A 13,393-nucleotide genomic window follows, 5' to 3' on the forward strand; every position below is an offset into this window, starting at 1 on the left:
TGGCTTCGGATTCGGAGAAGATGCTTTCTTGTTACTCATCCAGTTATGAATATGATTCAAATAGTTCTGAAGAGGAAAGCATAAATGTTTGCAATCGATTAAAGGAGTCCTCTCATATCAATTCGAGCCATCAATGACAGCAATGTAGTGTCCCAGAAAATGCAAAAGATGGCGCCCAAGCTCCGTTGGAAATGGGCTGATTTGTCTGCGGGGAATTTGTGTCAGGGAATATCAAATAGTCGTCTCACCATCGTGTTATTTACGTGTTTTCCTTCTAATTTGGCCATCAACACGGATCAACACGAAGTTTTGAGCCCAAACAAAGTACCGTAAAATGCATTGTGTGTCGCTTTCTCGGTCAGGGGCGTTCCAAATGTGACGTCACGTCGGGATTGTCATCAACTCGAAAACAAGACTTCCTGAATATTCAGCGTGAGTCTTAAAACGTAAAATATAGCTATATGCGGTGGAATCTTTGTAAAATACGCTCAGTAGAAGTCATTTGAAGTGATTTTACAAATTATGGACGCAACTTGTCCGGAGCCGTCGGTTGTCCTTTAAATAAATTTGTGAATGGCTGTGAGTGAGTTAAAAATATTTCTTATTGTTTTTATATATTTTTATTTTTTTAAATATTTTGTACATATAGATTATAACATATATAAAATATATATGGTATATATGAGAGTGTCTGCCTTTACAGATGCTCCAATATTTTGTTTTTCCTCATTTTGCTGCTGTTCCCCATTGTGACACCAAACAAGGTTGTATTATCTTGAAATCAATTGATATATTCCGAATGTCACTTTTTGTCTTGTCTTTTCAAGCCGACATTCCGTGGTGTCATTTTAATATGCTGCCATGTTGGGGATTAATTAGTATTTGTGTTATGTTGTTGTTATGTTGTGACAAAGCCAAGTTTGATAGCGGAAAAAAACAAAAAACGGATGCGAACCTGCGCAATGGCCCGCAAATGGTACGAGCACAAGGGTTGTGTAAAAGGGCCACAAATTGCTAATACGTAGTAGCGAGTAAAACAAAATGTGTACCTGCGAGAGTGTTCGTAGCTCATTGATAACGGAGTAGTCTCTTCCTCGTCCTCCTCTTCTTCATAGGCGCGGGTTGCGACTGGAGAAAGGGATTCTGGAGCCTCATCGTGCGACTTTTCTGTCAGACTGCCTTCCTCTTCCTCCTCATCATCGCCTTCAGCTTCCTCTTCCTCCTCGTCCAGACCCTGAAGGGCCGACTTGGAGTTGGACAACCTGTGGCCACTCGGGTGCTCCTCCTCGATCGAGTCAGATCTGTGTGCATTAAAAAGGGGGGAAGTTACTTCCGGGCTGAGTGAACGCTGGCGCGTATGGCTGCCGCTGCTCACCCACAGAAAAAAATAAAAAAGTGACTGTAAAGTGTCCTTGAGAGTTTTGAAAGGTGCTTATAAATGAAATGTATTATTATTATTATTATTATTATTATTATTATTATTATTATTAAGCCTTTGAAATGTTGCTGTTTTTGTCGTCATCGTTCCGGCTTTCCTTTCATAATTGGGAATATTTTTGTTCGAGAAGAAAAAAAACACGGTTCTCAGCTATCTTCTGCTGTTCTTGATGCAGATGAAACCCACTATAGCTAAATGTGTTCTGATAGATTTTTTTGGGGAGGTTAAAATTTTGCAATTGTAGGAATTAGGAGGAGTTATTTTCCCATAGAGAGGTGCTCTAATGTATTCAGAAGTGTCAAAAGTGACTCAGTAAAAAGTATATGCGGCACACAAGAACATAGTGGCCACATCCTTGGAAAAGAAACAAGAGATGAGTTCGCTTTAGTTAGCAGTAGCACAATACAGTCCATTATACGAGAATAAAAGAAGACGATAGCCGATCAACTTGCCACTTTTCTGACCTTCCATCTGTACAATCTCCAACCAGAACCCCAGCTGACCCCCTTCATCAGCCCCAGACATGACATTGCTCATGATATAATTTCCTGTGGGACTGCAAAGTTACTCTTTTCTTTTTTTTTTTTGCAGCGTAGTGGACATTTATCAAATAAGACAGGATTACCTCTGGGGAGGCGTGCACGGGTATAGGATTGGGTCATTTGCTGTGGGTGGGTAAACATGGCAAATTGGACTCTTCTTTCGATTGACATTAAAGGACAACCGACGTCTCCGGACAAGTTATGTCCATAATTTGTAAAATGGCTTAAAATGACTTCTACTGAGCGTATTTTACAAAGATTCAACCACATATAGCTATATTTTACGTTTTAAGACTCGCGTTGAATACTCCGGAAGTCTTGTTTTTGAGTTGGTGACGAGTCCGTACGTGACGTCACGAAAGGACCGTAAAAAAGACACATTCTAGCGGTCCTTCCATCACGTCAATGTATTTTGCTGTACTTGTTTGGTCTGGGGACCTCGTGTTGCACCCAAAAGCCGCCAGAAGGCCAGAAGAGGGCGTCCAAGCGCCATATAAGGAATTTATCAGCCTGTGGAAACGGAGGTGGCCACAGGAGGTCGCCATTTTGTGCCTCTTTTTTTGGTTGAGAGATTTTCCCCCAATGTTGCCTCAAAATGGCACATATAAATTCTTTACTCGATTGCAAACATGTATGCTTTCCTCTTCAGAAGTATTTGAATCATATTCATAACCGGATGTGTAAAAAGAAGCATATTCTCTGAATCTGAAGCAATTGTTTTGATTCACTAGCAATGCTAGACGTTTTGGCGTGACGTCACGAACTGGGGGCGGGACTTTCTGAAAACGCCCAATTCGCAGCTCAATTTTTTGCAGATTTTGGACACTTTAAGTCATTTTTATCGGTGTTTTGCATTTGACTAAAAATATCATACTGCGTGTTTTGGGTATTTTAGATGCTATAAAACGTTTTTCTGATGTCAGTTAAAAAACAAAAAAGTGACGTCGGTTGTCCTTTAAATATCACTATAATCAAATGGCCAGGCTGTTTAGCTGGGAAAAAGTCCATGCCTGCATATAAGGAAAGACGCGTAGCTCTGACCTAGGTGGCGCCCTGGGTTTTGTCATTTAGTCTAAACACATCAGTGGGTTGTTTGAGTTAGCGGGGCAACAGGGGATGGACAAGGGGGTTGAAGAGCTCCATCATCTGTGGATCTTCTGGATAAATGCTTCAACACGAGGCCAATGTAGGGACATCTCAAAGCCTTGATTCTCTCCTATTCCATCTCAACACTGCATGGATGCAAATAGCCAAATCATTTCTTGTCTGGGAGTACGGAAGCTGACTCGGCATCTTTTACTCGGGAGCAATTTTTGTTGAAAATTGAAAGCCGTGCCATGACTTGAACGGTATGTTTTAATGTGCCGTAACTCGGTCACAAGGGCAGTTAGGAGCGATTATAGATAGTCACGCATGTTTGGCGCTTGGCTTCAGTCACTCAGAAGAGAAAATAAACACACAGCTGTCTGGCGGGGTGGACAGAAAGCACAACACTTAAGTCTGAATTACTGATATTAAAATGTCAAGTTGCCTTGTTGTGGATGAGACTCGGTATTGATCCCAGATGGCAGACAAGCTAAATGCCACAAAGTCTGCTCGCCCAAAATGATGGTGGTGATGGGGGGGGGGGTGGTAAACTGTGAGACCGTGTAAAAAAAAGAACATTTTTTTGTTAAAGAGAGTTTTAAAAGTTTAGAGTTTCCAGACTACAAGGTTTTTTTAATGAACTTGTTCTCAACAAAATTACCCAAATAGCTGTAACGTCCGGGGGGCGGGGGGTCGGGGGGTGGGGGGAAGAGCCACCATCTCAAAGATCTGGCATCTCCTGCTGACACTACTGTGTCCTCGGTTGGTGTATTTGTTTGTATGTTGGGTTAAAAAACATTTATTAAGCGCATGTAGTTTTCAATCACAGGACCACACTTTATTCCCATCACTATTCCCATCAATATAATAATAATAATACACTTTCGTTCCAATATTCGTGTTAAAATAGACAGACAGAATGGTTTGGCCCTTTTTATTGTTGCAGTTCAATTTTGAAACGCTCGAGGGCGCGGTTGATTAAACATTCACTTGCAGTAGGCGCGACGGCCAGAAAAAGTCACAAAGAAGGAAGGATATAAACTCCCTTGATATAAAAAGAGATGGAATCACGGGACTGTTTTGAATCGAATATGTTGCTGGTTCTTTCATCATTCATTTCATGTTTATTTACATATTTTATTATTGTGAAACACTAGGCTTCATTTATAGAAATTGGGTAGTAAACTACAACCAGAACAAAAATCAGTCGACTGGTGCAGAATACTTGTTGACACAAGTTGCACTATTTCTCAGCACAATATTTTCTGCTTGATTAGGTGTGTGTGCGTGTGTTTTATTACCTCTTGTCAGTGGAGCTGGAGGCCTGGTTCATCTCAGTGTTCGAGATGAAGTTTCGGATTTCTGAGAAGTATGAGTCCTCCTTCTCATCTAAAAGTGCATGATTGTCCGGCTCGGAGTTTGGCGAGGAGATGGTGGTTCCTAAGTTGGAAAGCATCCCAGACTGTTGGCTCACTGGTGGGGAAAGCGTGCAGACATACACAACCGCGCACGTTAATGCACACACAAACACACACACGCACACGGCTAGACGGCGTGTGTTTAGTTTAATAATTATTAGACATCTGGTATGTTATGAATGAGAGAATTATGAATATTGACTATTATGAGAGCTGTTACGAAGGGAAGTCATATTGCATTCCATCAGCAAAAGTTTCAAAGTTGGAGGACTGCACAATTTTTGAATGAATTGGCTGTTCGGTAAATAATGAATAACTGCTTGCTGATGTCACACCAATTTACAATATTTTAATGAGAAGAATAAAATGACACATTCTGTCCATTTCTTGAGTCTTAATACTCTTATTTTGAAATGTTCACCATTCAGTGCCGTCAATAAAAACAAAACTAAATAATAAAAAGACTGATTCACTTTAAAATGGCTTTGGAGCGTGGTTGACTTCCATGCTGGGTGTCAAGAGGCTGTTTTTGGCAAAGCATATGGAGAAGTAAGTAAGTGCGAACTCTTGAATGAAGTGGCTTTCCCATTTTGCATGTCATGTTTATTTACTTTTGAGTCGTTAATAATTTTATTAAGGGTAAGATTTAACATTTTCCAAATGGCTAATGTGTACCGTTCATCAGTCAGACCGTTAACAAGGCAGGCGAAATAACTCCAATGAAGTCTCTATTAAGAAGGGACCCCTACCGGGAATGTTCTCGTGCTCGTGTTTCTTGAGATGGCGGTCGAGGTTGGTTTGCTGACCAAAACAGCGGTTGCACAGGTGACACTTGAAGGGTTTCTCCTTGTTGTGGATGTTTCGAACGTGCCGTTGCAGGTTGGACGAGATGCTGAACGAGCGATCACAGTACTTACACCTGCCGGGGGTGTACAAGATGACACTGCTCATCAAAAAGTCTCTCTGCGGTTGTGGTGTTTCATTTATTCTGTGACCGTTTACGTAACTCAGAACATTCAATCACTGGACATTGCGCTGCTCCTTCTTTTGGTACACACTTTTGGACATACGTTGTGAAGGAGGGTCAGTAAGGTAGAGTAATATTTGTCAATATATAACGGAGCAAAATGATCTGTCTTAATGTGTTGCCCCACCGTTTGTGTTCAAAGACCCATTATTTCAATTAGGGATGTCAAACTCTTGTTTTGTCACGGGACACTTTGTAGTTACGTCTTTCCCTTAGAGAGAGATTGCGACAGTGAAACCGAATAAATGCCTTATCCCATCGTATTATTATTGTACTCCTCCCCAGCCCTACCTGCTGTACTGGATTACTGCTATTGACATCAGTCAACTATTTATTCAATTATTCTTCAAATGAGTCTAAACAGGGTAACTAAATTATGGCAACATTTGAATGCTATTTATCCCCCTTTAGGAAGAATATTGGAAGCTGGCAGGCCTAATTTGCATTCACGGGCTACATAAATTAATATGGTGAGCCGTCTCGTGCCCCCACGCCTTGAGTTTGACACCTGTGTTGAAAGCGTAATAAAACCTTGACATTAATTGCATTCATTAGCCCATCTATAGCATTTTTGAATATACATTTTTTTGCTAAGCCAAACGGAATTTTTGAGGGCGTAACCAAGTGATTATTTAAAATCAACAAATTAGTATCAAATATTAAGTCCAAAAATCCAAGACCGCAGAGTCCACTAGTATTTAGCAAAACTCAGGGATGAGAGGGAACTCCTGTCTACCCCCTACCTAATATTTTAGCTTATAATGAGTTTGGAACCTTCAACCTCTCAGTCCCCAAACTTTATCGAGTGAATGACTCAATTACAAACATACATGACAAACCACAAATAAGAACACATGAATTCAAAATACCTGTAAGGCTGTTCGCCCGTGTGTGTTCGCAAGTGTCTGGTGAGGTTTGCAGAGCGGGGGAAGATTTTCCCACAGTACCTTTGTGGGAGAATGCAGAGAAAAGCAGGAAGAGGAAAGAGTAACAGACACAAATATTTAGTTGAACATCTTTAAAAAAAAGTGTTGAGTGACAACGTTTGTCACCACAGGGCACCGACCTGCAGGCGTAGCGTTCCTTGCCCTTACGGAGGATGGCATCCGAGAGCGAAGCGGGAGGCGAGCGGAAGTTGAAGAGCGGGTGAGCTGAATGTTGCAGTGAATTGGGTGGCATGTCCAGTTTGAGTGCACCAAAGCTTTCCAGTTTTTCCGTCATGTTCTCCATGGCGGACATCTGAAAGGAATGAGAAGAAGATGGTGGGGCTGGGGGTTTCGATTTAGAGAGATCCATTTATGACAAGATTGAATAAATAAAAAGAGGCCGTAAAGTCTAAAGATACGAAATGAATGGTGAGTTGCTTCCTTCACTGATGGCAGTTGTCAAAAGACCCCCCACATGCTACCCGTCTACTCATCAGTCGGGCCAGCACAACAGCTAAATAAGCCACTCAAGAGGTTCGTATGGTGCCGCACAGTATAGATTGGGATCACCCCGACTGATTGCTGATTTCCCCCCCTGAGAAACTTGTGAACAAAGGAAAGAATGGGGGGGGTAGTAATGTAGGAGTTTATTTGTTCAAAACAGCTTACATCCTTCCTTTATTTCGTGAATACGAGATGACAGAGACACGGGGACATACACACCCTCGCAATGTATTTATTTGCAGTCTGAGAACAAGCAAAATGGCGGGAGGGTGTTGGGGGAGGCCTAATTTTCTTAGAGAGGTGGTATTGTTTTTGGATTACTGGGACGCTTACCCGCTTAGATATAATAAAATGACATGGTTCGACTTTGTCCCTAAAAGACTTATTGTGGAACACAGGACAAGATGTCGAAACAGCTTTAGCTTAGAACAGGGGTTTCAAACTCCGGTCCTCGGGGGCCGCCATCCTACATGTTTCCCAAGTCTTCCTGTTGGAACGCACCTGATTCAAGGGAACAGGCTCAATGGACATATTTAATTCAAATGATCAGATCATCAGCAAGCTCTGCGGAAGTCTGACATGAGCCCGTTCCCGGGAATCAGGTGCCTTGCAACAGGGAGACTTGGAAACATGTAGGACGGCGGCCCTCGAGGACCAGAATTTGCTTGGAAAGTAATATCAGCTTTTTTGAAACAGGGTGGTGGACAAATTAGGGTTCTAATCTTCCCACATTTGTGTGGGGGTTCTCATTTCTCATGTCACTCTGGCCTACTAATTGTTGGTATTAAGAAAAAAAAGGTGCTTTTGATTGCATTAGCATGCTAGTTCTTCGAAATTCCAATTGACTTCAATTGTAGTACCACTCAAAGACACTACAAGTATATATACAAGTATATATATATATATATATATATATATATATATATATATATATATATATATATATATATATATATATATATATATATATATATATATATATATATATATATATATATATATATATATATATATTTGCTCCAAATGTGAGTGTTGCAACATTGCAACATCACAATTGGTAGAGGACAAAGATTCCCAGGTCACATTTTAAGCAGTTTCCCCCAACAAGAGCCCCTCATTCTCCTGGACACAAACACAGGATGTCCTTGATGGACACGGTGCTATTATCTAGCCAGCCAGTCCACAACATCTAAAAAAAAGAACAACTTGGAAGGGCTTTAACTTATGAGTCCGCCCTGTGGGCTCCCACCACCTGAAACAATGCTGTGGTTCAGATTAGTGAGGGTACCATTGAAATGCTGATTATTCATTAAAAAAGAATATATTAATACTATCATTCTTTGCAATCAAGATATGTAATGGCAGTCTGGGTCTAGGGACAGACGAACAATGTGAGTGATTATCAAAGAGGCCACAATAACAGGCCGTGTCTTCTGAAAAAAAAGGTAAAAGAAGTGACGAAGTACACAGGCGCCAGTCAATAAACAAAGGAAGAAGTCATACAAACCCTTGAGAACATAACATCAGCAGTGAGGAATGACGGCGCAACGAGCTGACATGGGTTCATTTTGGGGGCGGCGTGGGAAGAGAGAAGAGACGGATATTCACATCCCGTACAAACGGTAATGGACTGCGTCTGGTAAACCATCGGCAAAACCCTATTGGCGGTTCCCGCTACTTATGATACGTGAGCGTAATTTTAATGACTACCTGTGGATGAAAGAGCTGTGGCGAAGGCCTGAGGAACTTCTCCTTCAGAGCTCCCACAGGGTCAAGTAGCTTCCTTTTCTCCACCCTGCTGGACCAACAACAAGGCAGAGGGTTACATACCAAGGTCAGGGATCAGCTGGAACATCTAATCCGTCACTCCGACAATTTTTGACGTCGCTCTCGTCTGCAACAAGACTTGGTGGTCTAATCGGGGAAGAAATACCTGTATATTGGGTCCATGAAGAAGGCGGAAGGTTTGGCGTAGTGCAGAGGAGGCGGTTGGTGCGGCTGTGGCTGGTGGTGCGGCTGGTGGTGCGGCGCCATCGGGGATTGGTGCAGGGACTGGGAGTGAGGAATCGGAAAGTTGGGAGTCTCGTCCTTGATGGACACGCCCTTTCCTATTCCATAGATGTGGTTCTTTTGATTCTGCGCTTCGCCCGCCGTGCCGTTGTGACCTCCTCGACTTCTGTTGCTAATACTGAGATCTAACGGTTGTTCTTCACCGCTCGATATGACCGAAGAGCCCCTGGTACCCCCGATGTTTGTGTTTAAGTTTGTGGGGTTCGTTGGAGCTGGAGGCGATAACTTGGTCTCCTTCGGTTTCGTACTGAGATCAAATGGTGATTCTGCGGTTGGGACTGGTGTGCAGAGTCCACCGGAAACCATCTTGTGTATCTGCTCCCGAGGCGACTTGGGCTCTCCCTTAAATAAGAGACCAGGGTTGAAGGTGCCTCTTTCAGTGCTAAAGGGGTAAAGGGAATTGTGGAAATTGGGTAAGAACTGGAAAGGAAACATGGAGTGGTAGGGCAACGGACCCATCTTCTTCTCTTGATGGAGACCTATCAAACCCGGACCGAAATATTTTTCGGCAATCGAAGCAATGGCTTTGATGGAATCCGTGGCAGCGTTAGCGCTTGTCGGGGTGGGCGGAAGTGCTTGTTCATCGGGCGGAGGGAAAAAAGAGGGCTGTGACACAGAAGACAAAAAAGGACGCTCCATTGAGAGGTTTCCCGAATTGGTCACGGCTGGAATCGCCGCACTGTTTGTGTCTTCTCGCCGTTGACCTTCTTGGCGCGACAGGACGGCAGACGGCTTTCGCCTTTTGCCATTGTGCTCGCGTTCACTATCTCCATCGCTCTCCATGTCCGAACCTTCACCCGAGGCCGTTCCGGTCGTGGTGTCCAAGTCCGTCCCGCTTGTGGTGTTAACGTCTTCCAAATCGCTGCCATCTGAAATGTCTGCCATCTTTGATTTAGTTTTGACCTCTCCGCCGGATGACAAATCCAGTTTTGTCTCTGTATCTTTATCGTCAGGCAGGCTTATACCGTTGCCTCCGTTGCTATTTGTGGAGCTCACTAAAGACAGCGCAGGGACATCTAGTGGACTCTGAGGCAGTTTGACTTCTTGAGTGCTGTTGCTAAGGGGTGTCTTCATCATCGGACTCGCTGGCAATAGCTGCGGTCGCGGATACAACGACGGAGGAAAGATGCCCGGGAAACCATGCGTGAGCGACGGGAAGCCATGGGGTCCTGGGGAGAACGGCAAACCGGCATGAGGGTGAGATCTGGATGGAAAGTAGTCCGTGAAGCCTAACCCTGACTGGTTCAGACCAGGGAGGTGAGGATGGTGGGACTTGGCTTTGGCCATAATTGGACTGGAGCTCATGGGAATACCGGGATTGAACATTGCTGTTGGAGAGCCGTAATGGTTCTTGCCCTCGCAGAAGCGGCGGTGCTTATTTAGGGAGGAGGTAGTGCTGAACAACTGGCCGCAGTCCTTACACTTAATCTGAGTGCGGCAGTCGGCGTGCATGCGCTTGTGGCGGCACAGGTTGGAGAACTGGGTGTAGGATTTGTGGCACACCTCGCCTGAGGGTATGAGAAGACAAAGCCCGTCAGGGCCTGGTTAAACCCTTTTTAACACTGTCTCTAACTGCGTAAACCAAATTAAACACAACAGACAACGACACACCGTATGATTGGAAATCCGGGGTGAAAACCTAAAGCAGAGGTGTCCAAACTTTTTGCAAAAGGGGCCAGATTTGGTGTGTTCCTTACACGTAACAGCAATTAATTTAAATACATTTTAGCGAGCCATTGTGTGTTTTACACTTGCTTTGTTATTTTAATTTCAGATCTCTTAATCATGTGTTTTGGTTGATTGAAAATTGAAATGGAATATTTACTGAACCTCACTTTTTCCTCACACTAATTTCTTTGTAACAGTTGACCAGAAGTCATTGTTGTTATGTTGATTGTCGCCATTTGAGACAATGTAAAAATACATTTAGAATATTGCCATTTGAGAAAATTGGGGCGGTTCATTCGGTCAATGACTAATTTGCTGTTCTTAATTGAGCCTCTAAATGGCATCACTCAGCACACGCAGGTAACAGCGCAACTCCTCAATGCATCAATTTGGGCCCCTGGCCGGATTTTGGACAGGTCTGACCTAAAGGCAAAAGACTAGTTGATGACACAGCACGGAAAGTCTGGCATAGGGAAACTTAGTCCATCACAGTATCGGTTTATCCGTTTCAATACCAAATAACTCAAATCTAAACTTTCAACCGGTGAGTTTGCTTCCAAAGACTCATCTAAAGACTCAAAGCAAAAAGGACCCTCACTTACAGATAAAAGGTTTGACACTGCTGTGGATGTGCTTATGCTGTTTGAGGCCTGAAGAAGTGGCAAACGTTTTGCCACACTCGGGGCAAGTGTGAGCTCGCGCTCCCACGTGTTGCGAGCGGATGTGACGCTGTAGATTGCTGGGATCTGTGAAGACCTGCCGTGTACAGAATTGATACAAACATAAAAGTTCACTTTGTATTTCATCTGCCACTTTTACATGTGACATTTTACACACTTTTGCCGCTTTCGGATCGCCATTATTTATTATTTTTTTTAAAGCAGAATTTCTGATCTGTGTGTCCAGTGCACCACTTACGTGCCGGGTATGCTGTACCTTATCACAATTTTCACACTCAAAGCGCTTGCCGCTGTCATGTGACATCTGGTGACGAATGAGGTTGGACTTCCAGTTGAAAGCTTTGGGACACTGGTCACACTTGTACTCCCTCTCTTCCGTGTGAACTATCATGTGCTGGCCCAAACTTCACGTGGAGAGAACGAGCAAAATGAATCCTCTGAGTTGCACCATGTTTAACGGCAGCGGAGGAGTTTTGTTCACCTGTACTCGTTCGGGAAGATCTTCTCGCAGTCTTTGCATTCGTGGACGGGCTCATCGCTGTCTTCACGCTCCTGTTTGAAGTCTTCTCTGAGGCTGTCAAAGATGGAGCCCGCGCTGGAACAGGAATATTTCTGGTGCCGCCGCAACTCCAGCGTCGAGGAGAATAGTTCGTCACAGTCTTCACAGCGGTACATCTGCTCATCTGCATGCACGAAACACAAAAGGAGATGCCGCAAAGTCACTACAACAAATAAAGCGGAAATAAGTCATATGACTTTGCTTTTATTCATTCATTAATTTTCCCATCTGCTTAGGGTCACGGGGGTGCTGGAGCTTATCCCAGCTTTCTTCAGGCAGTAGGCAGGGGCACCCTGAACCGGTTGCCTGCCAATCGCAGGCCATGGATAGATGAACAACTATTCACAATCACACTTGCACCTTGGGACAATTTGAGGCGTTGCAATTTCACACACCTGCATGCGTTGAGCCAGGGTTTGAAAAACCGTGATCTTAATTTTATTTAAAAAACTCTTTCCATGCATAATTTGTACCAATGAATCAATGTTTATATTCATTAGTATCAATTGTCTCTCTCTCTGGGAGTTACGGCTGCATTGACTCCCATTAAAGTGGGAAAACCAACAACTCCACCATTGTGTGAAATGCTCATCAATTAGCCATGAAACACAGCCTTCATTAACACTGTTAATTGCTTGGGAGGGGAAAGCGTTACACGGGTGTGTGTGTGTGTGTGTGGGGGGGGGAGGGGGGTGCATATGTGTAGAGGAGGAAACAATAGGGAGCGGTTAGCTCCTTCCATGTTGATAACCTTTACACTACTTCTCACAAATGGGGTCAAATGCATAAAAAATGTCAGGCTAGTCTTTTCAATAGCGAGTTCCTGAGTTCAACAGCTCAGTAGCGGGAGGTCTAGGGTGGTGGGGGCGTTGGAGACTTTTTGCGCAACAAAAATAAGCAGACACATGTGCGGCTGAACAATTTCCCAAAAAGAATACTGTAAGCCTCTAGCAGCAGAGGTAAGCGGGGCCTGCACGGTGGCGCCAAAGCACCCACCTGCCATCTTGGCAATGTACACAGTCATCCATCATTTCAATGGGTTTATCACCATTGACTTATACCTTGCGAGGCACGCCTCATATTCTACCGTGACCGCTTATCCAGCTGGACCTTCTTGGGCCCATTAAAAGAGCATTAGCCTGGCAATGTACAGTATCCAACCTTGATGATTGTCGGTAGGCCATGACACTGAATAAAAGAACATGGAAATCGCACACTTGGACACCAAGCGTGCACATGTTCCACAAAGAGTGTATTTTGCTAGTTGTTTTAACTTGGCACTTTGGTGTAACTTTTGCAAGAGAGTGTGACCAACAATTTCAAATCCCTACACCCCCCCCCCCCCCAACTCACCTCAGTGGGGTCGGTCTGTTTTAAAGAGAAGGCTAATGACTCTGGGGGAGATGATTGGAAAGACGATTATGTGCAGTTTAGCAGCTAATCTAGGACCATGGGTGACGTCTCAAGGGACTCCT

General features: G+C 43.8%; 1 protein-coding gene across 10 annotated transcripts in view; it reads right to left on the bottom strand.

Annotated features, from left to right (window-relative positions):
• prdm16 (PR domain containing 16) overlaps positions 1–13,393 on the bottom strand; it is a 175,564-nt gene that overhangs the window by 5,929 nt on the left and 156,242 nt on the right. For 5 of the 10 annotated variants that reach the window (XR_016116589.1, XM_089009776.1, XM_089009720.1 and 2 more), the window contains 10 exons: positions 11,841–12,042; positions 11,598–11,763; positions 11,282–11,435; positions 8,875–10,552; positions 8,652–8,739; positions 6,578–6,750; positions 6,381–6,458; positions 5,234–5,403; positions 4,368–4,539; positions 1,050–1,301 (listed from right to left, as the gene is read on the bottom strand). Coding sequence is in view for 9 of the 10 variants with exons in the window: in XM_089009776.1 (XP_088865902.1) it covers positions 1,050–1,301; positions 4,368–4,539; positions 5,234–5,403; positions 6,381–6,458; positions 6,578–6,750; positions 8,652–8,739; positions 8,875–10,552; positions 11,282–11,435; positions 11,598–11,763; positions 11,841–12,042 (3,133 nt within the window). In the remaining variant the exon portion in view is untranslated. The remainder of the gene's footprint in view (positions 1–1,049; positions 1,302–4,367; positions 4,540–5,233; positions 5,404–6,380; positions 6,459–6,577; positions 6,751–8,651; positions 8,740–8,874; positions 10,553–11,281; positions 11,436–11,597; positions 11,764–11,840; positions 12,043–13,393) is intronic. The other 5 variants (XM_089009795.1, XM_089009741.1, XM_089009750.1 and 2 more) reach the window with 5 other exon arrangements.

This window comes from Hippocampus bargibanti, linkage group LG01, assembly GCF_051943395.1.
Source record: "Hippocampus bargibanti isolate YZ-2025 linkage group LG01, ASM5194339v1, whole genome shotgun sequence".
NCBI lineage: Eukaryota > Metazoa > Chordata > Actinopteri > Syngnathiformes > Syngnathidae > Hippocampus > Hippocampus bargibanti.